At 46.0% G+C, this 16,228-nt stretch overlaps 1 protein-coding gene across 1 annotated transcript in view; it reads left to right on the top strand.

Moving 5' to 3' along the window:
- The window catches only part of DRP2 (dystrophin related protein 2), a 47,686-nt gene extending 33,136 nt beyond the window's left edge, over positions 1-14,550 (top strand). Inside the window, exons 15-23 of the mRNA XM_040264955.1 lie at positions 362-528; positions 2,695-2,806; positions 4,468-4,604; positions 5,067-5,132; positions 5,395-5,460; positions 6,310-6,453; positions 8,524-8,761; positions 9,866-9,986; positions 10,298-14,550. Of these exons, the coding sequence (XP_040120889.1) occupies positions 362-528; positions 2,695-2,806; positions 4,468-4,604; positions 5,067-5,132; positions 5,395-5,460; positions 6,310-6,453; positions 8,524-8,761; positions 9,866-9,986; positions 10,298-10,422 (1,176 nt within the window). The 3' untranslated portion in view covers positions 10,423-14,550. The remainder of the gene's footprint in view (positions 1-361; positions 529-2,694; positions 2,807-4,467; positions 4,605-5,066; positions 5,133-5,394; positions 5,461-6,309; positions 6,454-8,523; positions 8,762-9,865; positions 9,987-10,297) is intronic.
- Positions 14,551-16,228: the final 1,678 nt, after the last annotated feature.

The following is a 16,228-nucleotide window of genomic DNA, read 5'->3' as shown; positions in this document are numbered from 1 at the left end:
TGTTAGTTTCAAGTGTACATTAAAATGATTCAGTTATACATATACAAATACCCATTCTTTTTCAGATTCTTTACCCATACAGGTTATTACAGAGTACTGAGTAGAGTTGCCTGTGCTATAGTACTCAGATGGAAGGGAGTTTGTTGGGCTGGAACAACAGGGCAGAGGGTCCTCTGGGCTTTTAGGATTAGAGTCCTGTAGGAAGGGCACCAGGTCCACTAGGACAGGGTAGAAGGTGGACACCTCTAAAGAACAGGCAAACCCAGGCCTTGCTGTTTCTCTTCTTCCCACGAGGGCTGCCATTCTAGGCTCAAGACGCTTTGGGCCTCAGACATCGCCGTCGGGCTTCTTGTTTCCCTAGAGCACTGGGAAGCCAGTCATTGAAGCTTCACAGTTCCTGGAATGGGTCAACTTGGAGCCCCAATCCATGGTGTGGCTGGCTGTTCTGCATCGGGTCACCATTGCTGAACAAGTAAAGCATCAGACCAAGTGCTCTATCTGTAGGCAGTGCCCCATCAAGGGCTTCAGGTAGGGAAAACAGTACCTGCTGGAGTGATACTAATAAAAATAGGCAATGTCACATATAAATCATATATTGCAAGATGACGCATTATGTAGTTATATAATTACAACTAATCCATTGTGTATATATATATATATGTTGTTGTATGTGGTTGTAATTCTTTCTATTGCATTCTGTTTAATTTTTGAAAAAGAAAAAAAGATGGAATAATATCTTTTCAGTTATATTATGAAGTATTCAGACCTAGAAAAATGTATAGATAAGCAAAGTGGGGGTGGAGTGGGACAACAGCCCAGAAAAGGAAGTAATTTGTTCTTTGTTTCCCAGGGAGCATTAAGTAGAACCCAAAAGCTCCAACATCCTGACCTATGAGAACACCTATGTACCAAAAGGTGTGCTGGTACACAGCCTACTCTCCAGAAAGCAGAAGAGAAACCTGATAGAGCATTGGCTAATTTCCATGATATAGATACTCCCACCATGGCCAAAGTCAGGCTACCCACAGGAGGTCAGGAAGAGATGCACAGTTGTACACCATTTATAGTATTTCCACCACAGGGTACAATAGATGTAGACAACCTCCAGAGCCTAAATAATAGTGAAATAGGAAGTGATAAGCTTGAGTATTTATTACCTTAGTTTTTAACACTCTTTGCTTAATTGTGAGTTTATATGATTTAATTTATAATTAATAGCTATAGTTAACAACCAACTTGGAAAATTCCTGAAATGTTAACAACTGGCTCCCATGAGCTGGTATGAGCTGGCTCCAGTACCCCATGGTGGGCACCCATCACCAAGCTGAAGAAATAAACAAGATTTTACAATATATTTGTATATATGTTATATATTTATATAGTTTATGTCTACTAATTTATATATTATAAACATATTTTATATAATATGCAAAACAATATATTTGAGGTTTCCTTGATGAAATTTCCCTCCTACTCCCACAAAGATAACTACTGTCCTGAATTTGGCTTTCATCATAAAATGCTTGTTTTTATCCCTAGAGGCTCAGCAGTAAAGATATGCCTACCAATGCAGGAGATGTGGGTTCGATCCCTGGGTCAGGAAGATCCCCTAGAGAAGGAATGGCAACCCTCTCCAGTATTCTTGCCTGGAAAACCCCACGAACAGAGAAGCCTGGAGGGCTATAGTGCATGGGGTCACAAAAGAGTTGGACGTGACTTCTTGACTAAATAATAAAAACCTTTTTAAAGCTCTAGCACATACTCTTTTGATAAGCAGTCTGCTTTCAATAAGCAAATGAGGCACAGAGGTGGAGTTTACGCCGCTGGCTGGTGTAGCTCTAGGACAAGATGTCAGACCTCTGACTGCTCTAAGTCTAGGTACTTCACCATGCCACGCTACTAGGTCTGGGCAGTCCAGGAAGGCTTTGGAATTGGATCTGAATGGCTAGTCTGTATTCAGTCACAATAGAGTTATTATAAATAACTTTGAGGAATAACTTTTAGTCAACATGCCCACAGCTGATAGAATCAGTTGTTTTCATAATGAAAGTGTACCTTCTCCAAGGAAGCTGGTCATACCTGTGAAACTGTACCCTTTCAGGCCACCCTTGTTTAGAAGGCCATTTGATATAATGAGCTCTTTACCCCTGTCCCACCCTCCCTTTTATATATTTTTAATTAAAGTATAGTTGATTTACAACATTAAGTATAATTGATTTACAACATTGTATTAATTTTTGCTGTACAGCAAAGTGACTTGGATACATTATATATATATATTCAGAATGTATATATACACATATATGTATACATGTGTATATATACATTCTTTTTAAATTTTCTTTTACATTATGGTTTACCATAGGATATTGAATTTAGTTCTCTGTATACAGTGAGACCTTGTTGTTTATACCACCCTCCCTTTGAAAAAGATGGTGAGACAATGCTATTTCCCAAACTTCCTGTAACTCTGAGCATGTGATTTCATGGAGATTTGTAGTCTCGAGTAAGACTAGTCATCTAGTGAGGACTCTGCCACTGCTCTGTGTAGGAGGTTAAATGCCCCATGTACAGGAGGTTATAGTTCCATGCTTCGCCCTCTTCTAATGTAGGTGTGAATTTGGATGTTTGGAGGAGGGGAAGGTCACTAGAGTACATTGTATCCTCTTTCCCACCACCTCTCCTCTCCCCAAGGTACCGGAGTCTGAAACAGTTTAACGTGGACATCTGCCAGACCTGCTTCCTGACTGGCAGGGCCAGCAAGGGCAACAAACTTCACTACCCCATCATGGAGTATTACACCCCGGTATGGAGCCTCTGGGCTGGAGGGGGGCGGCTGGCAGCTCTCAGCTTCCGGGTGCTTGATCCATTTTGCCCAGCATTGGCTCACTGTATTGTGCTCTCCATTGGGGAGCATCCCCCGTACAGGCCTGGTAATTGACTGGTTTGAGGGATCCAGGCCTGTTCTTCTAGCAGAGCTTGTCCTTCATCCTCACCTGGGCTGCAACTGGTTGGATCAACCCAGGACATTCTTGGTCACCTAAAAGGCACTCACTATTCTCCTGCACTTTCACTTTTCTCTTTTGTGCATTGGAGAAGGAAATGGCAACCCACTCCAGTGTTCTTGCCTGGAGAATCCCAGGGACGGGGGAGCCTGGTGGGCTGCCGTCTATGGGGTCGCACAGAGTCAGACACGACTGAAGCGACAGCAGCAGCAGCAGCAGCCTTCTCCTGCAGAGAAAAGTCTAGGAAAAAAATAGAGCAAGACAGTTCCTGGTGACTAGCCTTTGATCCCTCTAGTTTTTCCTGCTTAGCTTCCTGGATCGTTCTTGTTTCTTGGTCTTCACTTGCTACTTTGTCATTGCTTCTATCCCTTTGAGTCAAAACCAAAGTTTAAAGTTTGTGCTCAGATTCATTACTCAGTCTCTTGTGGGAAAAGGAGGAAATGCTCTTTATCTGGGTCTCCAAAACTGACTTGGCTTTCATTGAAAACTGGTCCCTTCATAGCCTCCTGAGACCAGGTTGGTCAGCATCCCTGAACTCAAGCCACAGAGTTTCTCCTCTGCTGTGTTGAGGACCCACAGCTCCAGGCTTAGCTTCCTGAGCTGACTCTGTTCCCTAAACTCTTTTATCCCTCTCCCCACAGATAAGACCAAAGTCCCAGGCATATCCCTAGCTCTCCCCACTGCTCTCTTCCATCTCCTCTCCTCATCTCCATAATCCATCTCCATGAGCTGTCATTTCTTCTCTATGTTTTGTTGGCACAGAAACATGTGTGACCCAATGGAAGCAGTGATGTTGCCCTTTAAATTTTCTCTTTTACTATGATCTAAAAATAAGCATTCAGCTTCCCGGGTGTCACTAGTGGTAATGAACCTGCCTGCCAATACAAGAGATGTAATAGATGCAGGTTCAATCCCTGGGTCAGGAACATTCCCTGGGGGAGGGCATGGCAACCCACTCCAGTATTCTTGCCTGGAGAATTCCATGGATAGAGGAGCCTGGTGGGCTACAGTCCATGGGGTCACAAAGTCAGATACAACTGAAGCGACTTACCATGCACTGCAAAAATAAACATTTATTAAAATCATACATGAAAACTGGCTTGAGATGATAGACTGATAATCCTCTAGCTCCTGCTCATCTACATCTCTAGAATTTATGTAAAAGATATCTAAAAGTTAACAAATATATGATCATTGTGAAAGATTCTAATTTTTAGAGCTGTTTAAAGTATAAAACAAAGTCCCCTTTTCTCGGTATGTTCTCCACCCCTCCAGCCCAACTTCCCTGAGGCAACGAGTGTTCATAGTTTGGCACATATCCTTCTAGATCTTTTTCTAGGAGTGAGATGTGATAAAGATAAATGAGAGTTGATTACCAGTCATGTTCCCTGCTCCAGTGGAGCAGCCACACCTCCATAGAAAAGCCCATTAGTGTGAGTCCCACTGTCTTGTCTCCCCCCAGACCACATCCAGTGAGAACATGAGGGACTTTGCCACTACCTTAAAGAACAAATTCCGCTCAAAGCATTATTTCAGCAAACACCCTCAGCGAGGTTATCTGCCTGTTCAATCGGTGCTGGAGGCTGACTACAGTGAGACGTGAGTACCGGAGGCTGAGCAGGGGCTGCAGGCATCCTCACTGAGCCTAGGGGTGTGCTGTGAAGTGGCCAAGTCCTGCGTGGGCTAGGGCAGTGCTCCAGGACAAACCCAACTAGTGACAGCACAATTCAGCTGGGGCTTGACCAGGAGTCTGACCTAAGAAACAGATTTGAATCCAGTCTCTGGATCTGGTTCCCATCAGCTCTTGCCCAGCTCTCTAATTTGGTGGTGGTGACGGGGTGTGTATGGCTGGGTGGTGGTGATGGGATGTGTGTGGATGGGTGGTGGTGATGGGGTGGTGTGGATGGGTGGTGGTAATGGGGCGTGTGTGGCTGGGTGGTGGTGATGGAGTGTGTGTGGCTGGGTGGTGGTGATGGGGTGGTGTGGATGGGTGGTAGTGAGGAGACAGGCTTCCCAGCTGTGCACTCTTTGGTCTTCTGAGTCTTTGCTGCTTTCCTCCAGGCCAGCTTCTTCCCCGATGTTGCCACATGCTGACACACACTCCCGAATTGAGCATTTTGCCAGCAGGTACCACCACATTTGGGGGAGGAGAATTGTAAGGAGTCCAAGGGGGAAGGGGTTTTCAGTTGGGGCAAGAGAATGGCACCACAGCCGGGGGGATGGGCAAAGTGAGGATATGCAGCAGCCAGCAAGGCCCAATGTTTGGGGGGAGGGAGAGTTGGGACAGCCCCCCAAACTCCCTGATTATCCTCTTGTGTGATGAGAGTCCTTGAGATGAAAGCAAGCTTCATATTCTGTGTTCCCTTATGTTCCTCCTCTTTCTTCCCAGGCTTGCTGAGATGGAAAGTCAAAATTGCTCCTTCTTTAATGACAGCCTGTCCCCAGATGACAGCATGTGAGTTTTCACAGCTGCTTATTTGCCAAGAATAGCTCTCCTTGGCCACTATTTGGGAAGGGTATATCCTCAAGGGAAGAGGGGTGTGGTGGTTAGGGTCCTTGACATCCTAAGGAAAGAAGGCTGCTTTCTGGGCACAGTGTTTAATGAGAGAAGCAATGTGCCCTCTATCAGCTGAACTGGGCAGAGAAGGATGTACTACCTCCCTGCCATCCATCAAGGTCCCTTTCTGTTGTAAGATCCCATCCTTCTATTTCCAACTCTAAGGGAAGAAGAATATGCCCTCATCTAAAGTTTCACAAATAAGCCGTATCTTATGCTCAAAATGCCAATGCCCCATCTTGGGTCACATGAACCCTGGGGAGATATCAGGGGCTTGACTGAAGTGTGGCCAGAGAGATTCCTGGATGCTCTAGCCCAGAGAAGGGACCTGTCATTTCTAGGGAGGTTCCCAGCTTTCTCAGAGGACCTCGGAACTGTGAGTTACATGGATAAATCCGGTCCTGGGACTGGGACTCAGGCAGGCCACAATTCCCTTGGGGATGGGAAAGCGAAGGGGGATGGGGTGGGGGGACATCACAGAAAGGGAAGCGACTTGCTCATTGTTTCCCAGATCACTACAAGTAGAACCCAGACACCCCAGCATCCTGGAAGCACTCTCTCCTGTCACCCCCAAGCATGACCCTTGCACCTTTGAACACTTCGATCCCTCTTCCTGCTGGGTGCAACTTAGAGAGGGACTTCCCCAACATGTGTCTTGGGGCTTGAGCTGGGAGCTGAGAACTCACACCCTGAGCTGTTTCCCTGTTCAATGTCCGGCCCCTCTTTCCTCTCTCCACACACACACAGAGATGAGGACCAGTACCTGCTACGGCACTCGAGCCCCGTTACAGACCGGGAGCCGGCCTTCAGACAGCAGGCTCCGCACAGCATGGCCACGGGGAGCAAAGGGGAGCTTGAGAAGATCCTAGCCCACCTAGAGGATGAGAACCGGTGGGTGTGACAATGGCAGAGATCTGTGTAGTTTCTACAGTCAGACAGCTTAACTCAAGTCCTGGACTTCCACATCCTAACTCTGTGGCCTCAAACAAGTGACGTATATTCTGTGATTTTCCATTTCCTCATCTGTAAAATGGGGATGGTGATAATAGTACCTATGTCTGAGAGTCATCTGTGAAGATAAAATGATCAGGCATATAATGTGTTAGCCAGTGTCTATCTTATTGTAAGTGTTGTAAAATAGCCCTTTCAATATGTTAGCCAGTGTCCGTCTTATTGAAAGGGTTCCAAAAGAGCCCTTTCAATAGCTAAAATAAAAGCTAGCTATACTAATAATTGGTCTTTCCTGTTGTAGCTCAGCTGATAAAGAATTCGCCTGCAATGCAGGAGACCCTGGTTCAATTCCTGGATCAGGAAGATCCTCTGGAGAAGGGTTAGAATACCCACTCCAGTATTCTTGGGCTTCTCTGGTGGCTCAGATGGTAAAGAATCCACCTGCAACATGGGAGATGTGCGTTCAATCCCTGGGTTGGGAAGATCCCCTGGAGGAAGGCATGGCACCCACTCCAGTATTCTTGCCTCGAGAATCCCATGGACAGAGAAGCCTGGTGGGCTACAGTCCATCGGTCACAAAGAGTCAAACATGACTGAACAAATAAACACACACACACACAATACTAATAATTATTTGAATCATTTTAACTCAAGCTGAGTATCTCCAAGTACCCAGGAGATGCCGGCAGACAGAATGCAAACAGAGAATACAGAAGAGATGCTGCTTGTCTCTGTCCTCAAGGAACTTTCAGCTGTTGGAAATGGAAAGAAATCCTTATCACTTAGTGAAAGTGGTAATAGGAGGATAATATTGCATAGAACATGTGACGACTGGAAGAGCGAAGATGAAGATGATTATGGGGATGACATTGATCTCCCTAAAGCACAGAGGGCAGCAGAAGTCTGAAGAGCATCTAAGCCACTTCAGGGGTGTGTCCTAGAATAAATAGCACCCCCTGGAACAGTGCTTCTCAAACATCAGTGTGCATACAGGCCACTTGGGAAGCTTAGTGAAATGCAGGTTCTGATTTGCAGGTCTGGGATGAGGCCTGAGTTCCTGCTCTTCTAACCTAGAAGTTGCCCATGCTGCTGGCCTAACAGACTGTGTCTGGAGTTGCTAGTCCTTAGAACAGTGCCTGTTTGCAAAGTATCTTTTACTGGTTCAAGACAAGATAAATACATAAATACAGAGTAAGCTTTTAGAAACTTTCATAGCAATTTGACATTGCCATGATATCCAAGCATATAATGAGTGGACTTGTCTTCATTGAATAGGATGTAGACCAGTTTGAGTATTGTTGAACTTTGTGTGGCAAGTGCTGTGTGGCATGACCAATGTACTAGTCATATGCATTCAGACCAAACACTCATCCACGATGGATTGAAAAATCCCCCTGGTTTTTCCTTATGGATATTTTGAGAAGTGCTGTGCTAGGCAGTGGTGGGGAGGCCCTGGGAAGCACCGGAGAGAGTGATTCTATTGTAAAAAAAAGAGAGAGAGAGAAAAAAAAGTAATATCCCCCCAAGGAGACCATCTCTTTGGAATCTGTTTCCTTGATGACCCAACGTGGGTGTTTAAAGTGGGCCAAAGAGGAGGGTGGCAGAGAGAAGAGGAAAGATGGGTGATCTTTTGTTTATGTTATGTCTTCCCCTGTAATCTAAAAATCTAAAAGTGGAGTAGGTGAGTCAGCGGCTCTAATGCCTTATTTTTTTTGCAGAACGTGTTTCTGCCTGGCTTTAAGGTCAGAATTAATCCCCAAAGCAGCACATCAAAGTGCTGAGAAATTTGTTATACTAAATGTCAGCTCTCTCTGCGCTGCAGCCTAAGAACAGCAGAGTAAATGACACATATGCTGGAGAGGAAATGGATATGGCCATTCAGGCAAGAGCACAGCTGGAGTGGGGGTGGGAATGGGAATGCGAAGGGATTGTTCACACCTGGCTCTGACTGGCCCTGGACAGTCAATACCCCATGAGGTCGTTCAGCCTTGGCTTCTCCATCCTTGACAGGATTCTCCAGGGAGAGCTGAGGCGCCTGAAGTGGCAGCATGAGGAGGCCACTGAGGTACCCGCCCTGACTGAGGGCTCCGCCGAGGTGGCGCAGGGCCACTGCAATGAGGAGCTGCTGGCTGAGGCCCGGATCCTTCGGCAGCACAAGAGCCGCCTGGAGACGCGCATGCAGATTCTTGAAGACCACAACAAGCAACTGGAGTCCCAGCTGCAGCGCTTAAGGGAGCTGCTCCTACAGGTGGGTCTGGGGCCAGGGGAAGAACCAGAGCAAGCCTCTGGGCACGGGAGGGCTGGGAAGACTTTCTAAAGAGCGCTGAGCTGGCAATCAGAAAAGATGGGGTAATGAAGGAGCCACTATATCACAGCGCTCAGCCAATTTTCTTGCACTGAGCTTCCACTCCATCCTTCTGTGTTACTCTCAAGTCACCATGGGGCCTCGGGCAGAGGGAGGGTTTTGGGGGCTCATGTCCCCAACCCCCATTTGAATCTGGTATTGAAAGAACAAGTTCAAAGAACCATCCAAAAGGTTGATTTTGCTGCTTTGATGTTTGCTGGAAAGAAGCAAATTTGGGCATGCTTGGGGAAAGAAAGATTTCAGCTGTGGACAGATCACTTGTTACTTTTTATCCCTTTCCTCTTTGAGAGGGGGTGTATAGAATGTAGTGTGGTTCGGGAGTTCAACAGCCCTGGAATTGAATATGGTTCTGCCAATTAGTGGCCTTGGATTGTTAGGCAACTTCCTTAGCCTCACTAAGCCCAGTTTCCTCATCTGTAAGACAGGGATGAAAATATACCAATTTCATGGAATTGTGGTAAAAATCTAATGAGATAATACATTTATTGAATTTAGCATGATGCCAGAAATATTAGTAAACACTTTATAAGTGTTACCTATTGTTGTCATTATCCATACCAGGGAATACCACACCAGATCTTCCAAGGGATGACCTCCGGATCAATTTCTGGAGGTCTTAACAAATGATATTATGTCATGACCTAAGGATCAGGAGTGCAACTCTATATTTCCAGACAGAATTGGATTCTAAATAGTTTAATTATAGCTGAAATGACAAGCAAGAGATCTTCTGGGGGCAATGCCATCCTTATAAGAACTGGAAGCCTTTGATACCTGGTGTTGAAGGAAGAAGGTGTTTAGTAATTAAATAGTCTAAGAAGTTTCCTGTAAGGAGAAGCAACTGACTGGGGCACCATCAAAAGTATCTTCAAGTCCTAGGGTAAAGAGATGGGCATGAGGTCTCTAAGGACCTTTCTAAGCTCAAGAGTCTGTCAAAGTAAGGTCAGGAAGGCAAAGTCACTTAAGTTATGCCTTACCTCTTGCCAGCCACCTATCGAATCCAATGGCAATGGCTCTGCAGGCTCGTCTCTGGCTTCCTCTCCACAGCAGTCAGAAGGCAGTCACCCCCAAGAGAAAGGACAGACTACTCCAGACACTGAAGCTGCAGGTGAGTTCTCTCAACCCCTTCCTCCATGGCTTTGTCTTGCCTCAGGTCTCCTGCCCAAGATTCTGCTAGGGCTGGGACTGGTTCCTCTTCGTGTCTTTGAGCTTAGGGTCAGGGATGATTGGATTATTGATGATTCGTTCATTTCTTTATTCTACAAATGTATATTGACCACCTCATGCGTACCTAGGCATCATGCTGGGAAGATACACATGCTACAGGTTTATCTTTCAGCAGGCAGCATCCTACCTCGGCCCCTTGACCTCATAAGGGGATCTCTAGTTGTCTTCCCAAATCTCTCTTTTCCAATTCAGATGATGTGGGATTGAAGAGCCAAGATGTCAGCCTCTGCTTGGAGGACATCATGGAAAAGCTCCGCCATGCCTTCCCCAGTGTACGAAGTTCTGATGTGACTGCCAACACACTGCTGGCCTCTTGAGGGAGCCAGAGCCCCACCCTATAGTCCATGGTCCTCTCCTGGTCTGGCCAAAGGCTTTCCTCAGACTTCACCCAACCTTCCCAGTCCCCAGTGGCCCCACTCTCCTCAGCTGGAGTAATTTGTGCTCTGGGCAGCAGCAGAGATTTGGTGGTATGCGAGGTGGGGGTAGGGGGGCTGGAGGAGAGAGAGGCATGATTCCTCTGATTCTAGAAATGTGCCCTTTACTTCAAGTTTGACATCAGTCCCTTCAGTACGCTTCTGTTGCAGCCCAGGCTGATGGCACTTGGAAGCCATTCAGATGGGTTGCCTTGTGAAGCAGTGCCCATTGGTCCCTTTCTATTCTCCATGGAATGATGGAGAAGGAGGGCACCTAATGACCCCAAGGCTCCAGCATTATGAATACACAGAACTTAGCCCTACTCTCTGACCCAACACAAGGGAGGTGAAGGGGTAGTCTGAAGACACTCCCATCCCCCAAAGTACCCCTGAAAAATCTGGACAATGTATGTCAGGTAACTTCGGCTCGAGGGTATAGCTCTAGTCCTCCTGATGCTACCTAGATGTTGTTTCCCCTGTGAATATCTTCAGTTTCTTCTGCCTCAGTCCCTGGCAGACCTTTCTCAAGGGGGAACAGTTTATTCAGGTTCCTATTTTCACCTTACTTTGGGAAACAGTAAAGAAATATGTAGGGGCTTAGATATTTTCCCCGGATCCTCCTCTTTCCTGCAAGGCTCAGCATTCTGAGAGACCAACTCTTCTGAGTCAGCCCTCACAGCCCCGGGGGAGGGCTGGCAGCTTCTCAGCAAGGGGGCCTTCTCCTTGGGTGAGGAAAGGAAAGCCACCCTCTAGACCAGAGGAGTGTGACTGTCCCACACCCTTGACGGCTGTGACCCTTCTTTCTCTTAAGTTGAATCAGATGAGGTGGCTGATATCCCTCAGCTAATCAGAAGGCACATGCAACAGTCCACCCTGAATAGCAGCCCTTTCCTAGGATCCATGGGCTTCAGGTCAGCAAGTTGGCCGCTTTCCGCACAGACAACAGCAGGGCCGTCCTTTGCATAAAACCTTTCTTTCTAACTCTGGAAAATGAACCCAATCCTCAAATTTGTTAGGCAGATTTCTGGATGAATCTGCCTAGGCAATTTTATCTAACTCTTCCTAGGCAACACATACCATGATCCCTTTATCCAGAAACTATTCAGAGTAGATAGTGGGAGGGGGGAGATTTGGGGGAGCAGGCTTGGGAACTTTGAACAGAGTCAGGTCTCATTTAGGCAGATTTCTGTCAAAAGGAACTTTATAACTTAGAATCCTGCAACTGACTTGATTTGCCTAAGTTTATATAGATACTTAGCTATCCTTCGTATCTACTGTACATCAGTACTACCCCAGCCTCACTCACACATTAAATTCTAATACCTCTTGAAGTATTAATGTTCTGCTTTGCTCTTTGTTAGTCCCAGCCTCTGGATGGACAGATAAGATGCCTCCTAGCTGCTCATTTAGGATGTCTCTCCATTCATATTTGAGGTGAGCCATCCTCAAAACCAAAGCAACAGAAAGCCTGTGGCCACAGAGGAATCTAACAGGAAGAGTCACTCTGTTCTCTTCATTCATTCCAAATCTTGTTCCCTGAAGACCTGGTCCTGGGGTGAATTTTTCTGGGCTTCTCTGAATAATGGTTCAAGGGCCAAAATAGAGCAAATCCAAGCTCTACCCATCCTGTGCATAAAGGGAGGAACAAATAGCCGGGCTAAGACACAGAGTACATCTTCTTGCCCCTTCCAATTTCTAAGTCTGACTCAGGGCTTTAAAGAAAGTAGAAATTGCCACAAAGTTTAGAAGGGTGTGAGATGGTTGGAGTGCTCTCTTATAATCAAGCAGTAGCCAGTGGGTAGAACTGCTGGGAAACTAGATTTATCTACTGCAGGGCATGGAAGGCAGTGGCTTTGGTCCAGAAACCTAGGATTGCCTCCTTCTAGAATCACCAAGGGGCACTAGCCACATTTTCAGGGTGTCAGACTTTTTCATGACAATTGCCTTACTGCTCATGAGGTCTCAGGGCAGGAGAACTGGTAATATATGGTGAGCAGGTGGCAGGTAGGCATCAAACAAAGAGCCTGGACATTGGTTAGCAAGCTTGGCAAGGGACCTGTATTTGTAGGAGCCTAGATTATAGGTAGGGCCTTCCCTGGTGGCTTAGACAGTAAAGAATCCACCTGCGATACAGGAGACCCAGGTTCAATCCCTGGGTTGGGAAAATACCCTGGAGAAGGGAATGGCAACCCACTCCAGTATTCTTTCCTGGAGAATTCCATGGACAGAGAAGCCTGGTGGGCTACAGTCCATGGGGTCTGTAGTTCAAAGAGACAGATGACTGAGCAACTGAGCACATTAAGGATAGGAGAAATTTTCTATAGGACTGAGAGCTCAGGATCTTTGAGGCATATGCCTGCCTAAGCCTGAAGAAAGCACATGTTCTGAAACAATCTTACCAGGAAAGTTTTGCAAAATCTTTTTCCATAATCTCTGCTCCGCCTGAGAGATCTTGGGCTCTTGAGGACCTATGACAACTGCAGTGGGTCCTGGTAGAGAAGATGTAGATCTCGTCATGTAGGATTTGTGTTATAGGTGGACTGAAGCAGCAGGTCAAGAGTTGAATTCTCAGTAATAGGGTCACTGACACTTTGTGGTCCTGTGTTTACCTTGATGCCTGAGGTGTGCATATGGCTCAAGGGTCCAGTGATAGTCACTGCAGCACAGATTGCCCACAGTGAAGTAAACAGATCTTTGGGCACTGCGAATTCAGATGAAGGTGAGATTTCCTGAGATGTGTGTGTTAGGCCGTCTGCTGTGTGTCTTGTCTCCTAGAGGTAGTGTGTGTGGTGCTGCGTAGTTTATGGCCCTGCACTGGAAGGGTGGTGAGGGGGGTTGCTGGGTAGGCGGCCTAATGAAAACCTCTGACTTGTGGGATTAGCATCAGTGGTAAGGAAAGTGAGTGTTTGCTGGGGTTGTGGTCATATAGTATGGGGAACAGTTAGGATTGATAGGTGATATATTCTTGCCAGAATCTGACACAGGCCAAAAAGCCATTAGGAGGGTGCCTCTGCTTCCAGTGAGAGCAGAGTGGAGTCAGGTTGACTGGGAAATTATTAAGGAAGGCTGACTGGTTGGAGGACATCCGGCTGTTTGTTGCATGGTTCCCTAGAGAGGGTCCAACCCAGGATATGCACCCTTCCCTCCAAGATGGAAAGGCTGAAACCAAGGCCCTCAAATGCCCATTTCCTTCAAGGCCCAACGTTTGGAGATATTTCCTTGTAGAGAAACTTGCTTGAGTTTGTCGTACTTTAGGGGCTGGGCTGGCAGGCCATGGTAATGAGAAACCCTGAGGTCAAACAGAGGCCAATCCTGGGTGATGATTTCCTTCCGGATAAATTTTAAGGAATACCCATGATGCTTGAGGTGTGCGTTTGGGATCTGGGCTCCATATTCAACTTCAGGCTAGAACATTCCTTGAACAGGCATTCTCAATGACAGAATCATGGCCTCTGAGAACATTTCAAGCCAAGACTCTCATCAAACTTCTGTTGACGTAAGTGACAGATAACTAAGAATGTAACTGTCCTAAGATAAATAGTTCTGGAGGAGAAAGGTGGAGGCTTGCCCTAGGGCTGTGGAGACTTAGTTACTCAGCTGGGCAGCTCTATGTCTGGGCCTTCCTGCCAAAAGCTGACTCTGAGAACAAAGGAATACATCAGCTCCTTGTGGTTCTTTAAACACCAGTGACTGTGGGAGAGCAAAAGGCTCAAGGCCAAGGTTAAGCTCCCAGGCTTCATCTCCTCCCACAGCTGCCACATTTGGAGGGGCACCTGCTCAATGTCTTTGGTGTCCCTAGGTCAGTCTTGAGGCCAGATTGAAGCCTGTGAGGCTGCTCGCTGGCTACAAGAGCTGGTGGTCACAAGGGTGGTATTCAGGGAAGCAGAAAGGGTGGCATACTAGTCTAGAAAATTTTGGAATGAAAGGACAGGGCTGGGAACAAATTGATTAACTTTGCCACTCACCGTGGTGCTTTTCCCCCTTTCCCTTAAATTCTGCTTTGAAAGAATAAATTCGTATTTGTTTACTTTGGTTCCTCTGGTTATGCTCTTTGACTCTGACACTCTACGTTGTTCCCTTATTGCACGTGGGAGGAGAGGGTGGGGCCACAAGCCCACAAGAACACTGTAAAACACACCAGAAGAGTCCAACACGTACAGGACAAAAAAGGCACACCCCACTAGCCTCATCCACCACTGTTACCTGGAGTGGTCACCTCTAAAGGCCCCATAAAAATTAGCTAGTTATTCACTCAGGGAACGAGCTCTCTATAGCAATGGTTCTTCAACACCGTCCTCATCAGTCTGAGGAATTTTTCACCACCCTAAAGCAGTAAGAGAAAAATATGGACAATGCAGGGAGTTTCCATAAAGTTACATATATTCAATTTAAAAATGTATCCTGATACAGGAAAAATGTATCCTTTATTTTGAGATTACGGTTATATATTTTGGGGGGATGTCTGTGTTAAATGTCTCTGTGAATTGGTGATAAGTTTTTTTTAATACATTTTTCTGGCAAAATAAATCCCCGTCAGTCCCTCTTCCCCACCACCAATCTTCTTTCTCACCAGTCTATGACTTCATTGTCAATGAAGTTGACATGAAATATGGTGTGAGTCACATATGCAGCTTAAAATTTTCTAGCGGCCATAATAAAAAAAGGCCCAACAAACCCAAATGAAATTAATTATAATAATAGCCCAATATATCCAAAATATTTTCATCATGTAATCAGTATAAAACCATTACTAACATATTTTATTTTATTTTTTAATATAAATTTATTTATTTTAATCGGAGGTTAGTTACTTTACAATATTGTATTTGTTTTGCCATACATCAACATGAATCTGCCACAGGTATACACGTCTTCCCCATCCTGAACCCCCCTCCCTCCTCCCTCCCTGTACCATCCCTCTGGGTCATGCCAGTGCACCAGCCCCAAGCATCCAGTATCATGCATCAAACCTGGACTGGTGATTCATTTCATAGATGATATTATAGATGTTTCAATGCCATTCTCCCAAATCATCCCACCCTCTCCCTGTCCCAGAGTCCAAAAGACTGTTCTATACATCTGTGTCTCTTTTGCTGTCTCGCATACAGGGTTATCGTTACCATCTTTCTAAATTCCATATATATGCGTTAGTATACTGTATTGGTGTTTTTTTTAATAAGCCTTAGAAATTGTCAGGGGCTTCCCTGATAGGTCAGCTGGTAAAGAATCCGACTGCAATATAGGAGACCCCAGTTTGATTACTGGATCAGGAAGATCCCCTGGAGAAGAGAATGGCTACCCCCTCCAGTATTCTTGGGCTTCTCTGGTGGCTCAGAAGGTAAAGAATCTGCCTGCATTGTGGGAGACCTGGCTATGATCTGTGGGTTGGGAAGATCCCCTGAAGGAGGGCATGACAACCCACTCCAGTATTCTTGCCTGAATCCCTATGGGCAGAGGAGCGTGGTGGGCTACACTCCATGGGGTCGCAAAGAGTCAGACACAACTAAGCGACTTTCACTTACACTTTCAGAAATTGTCAAGCAGTGTACAAATTCAGCTGGTAAAAAACTAGAAACCCACATAGAGCCAGGCACTTTATTACTGAAGAGACAGTAAAAGCAAGGCCAGCAATGGGACCTGCTCCCTGTTGCACAGGATGACACTGAAACAAAAGGGGCCAGATGGCATGCAACAGGAGTGGCAGCGCACT

The sequence above is a fragment of the Oryx dammah genome, unplaced genomic scaffold (genome assembly GCF_014754425.2).
Source record: "Oryx dammah isolate SB20612 unplaced genomic scaffold, SCBI_Odam_1.1 HiC_scaffold_23, whole genome shotgun sequence".
NCBI classification, from domain to species: domain Eukaryota; kingdom Metazoa; phylum Chordata; class Mammalia; order Artiodactyla; family Bovidae; genus Oryx; species Oryx dammah.
The sequence above is the reverse complement of the archived record's forward strand: the minus strand, read 5'-3'. Positions and strand labels throughout refer to the sequence as shown.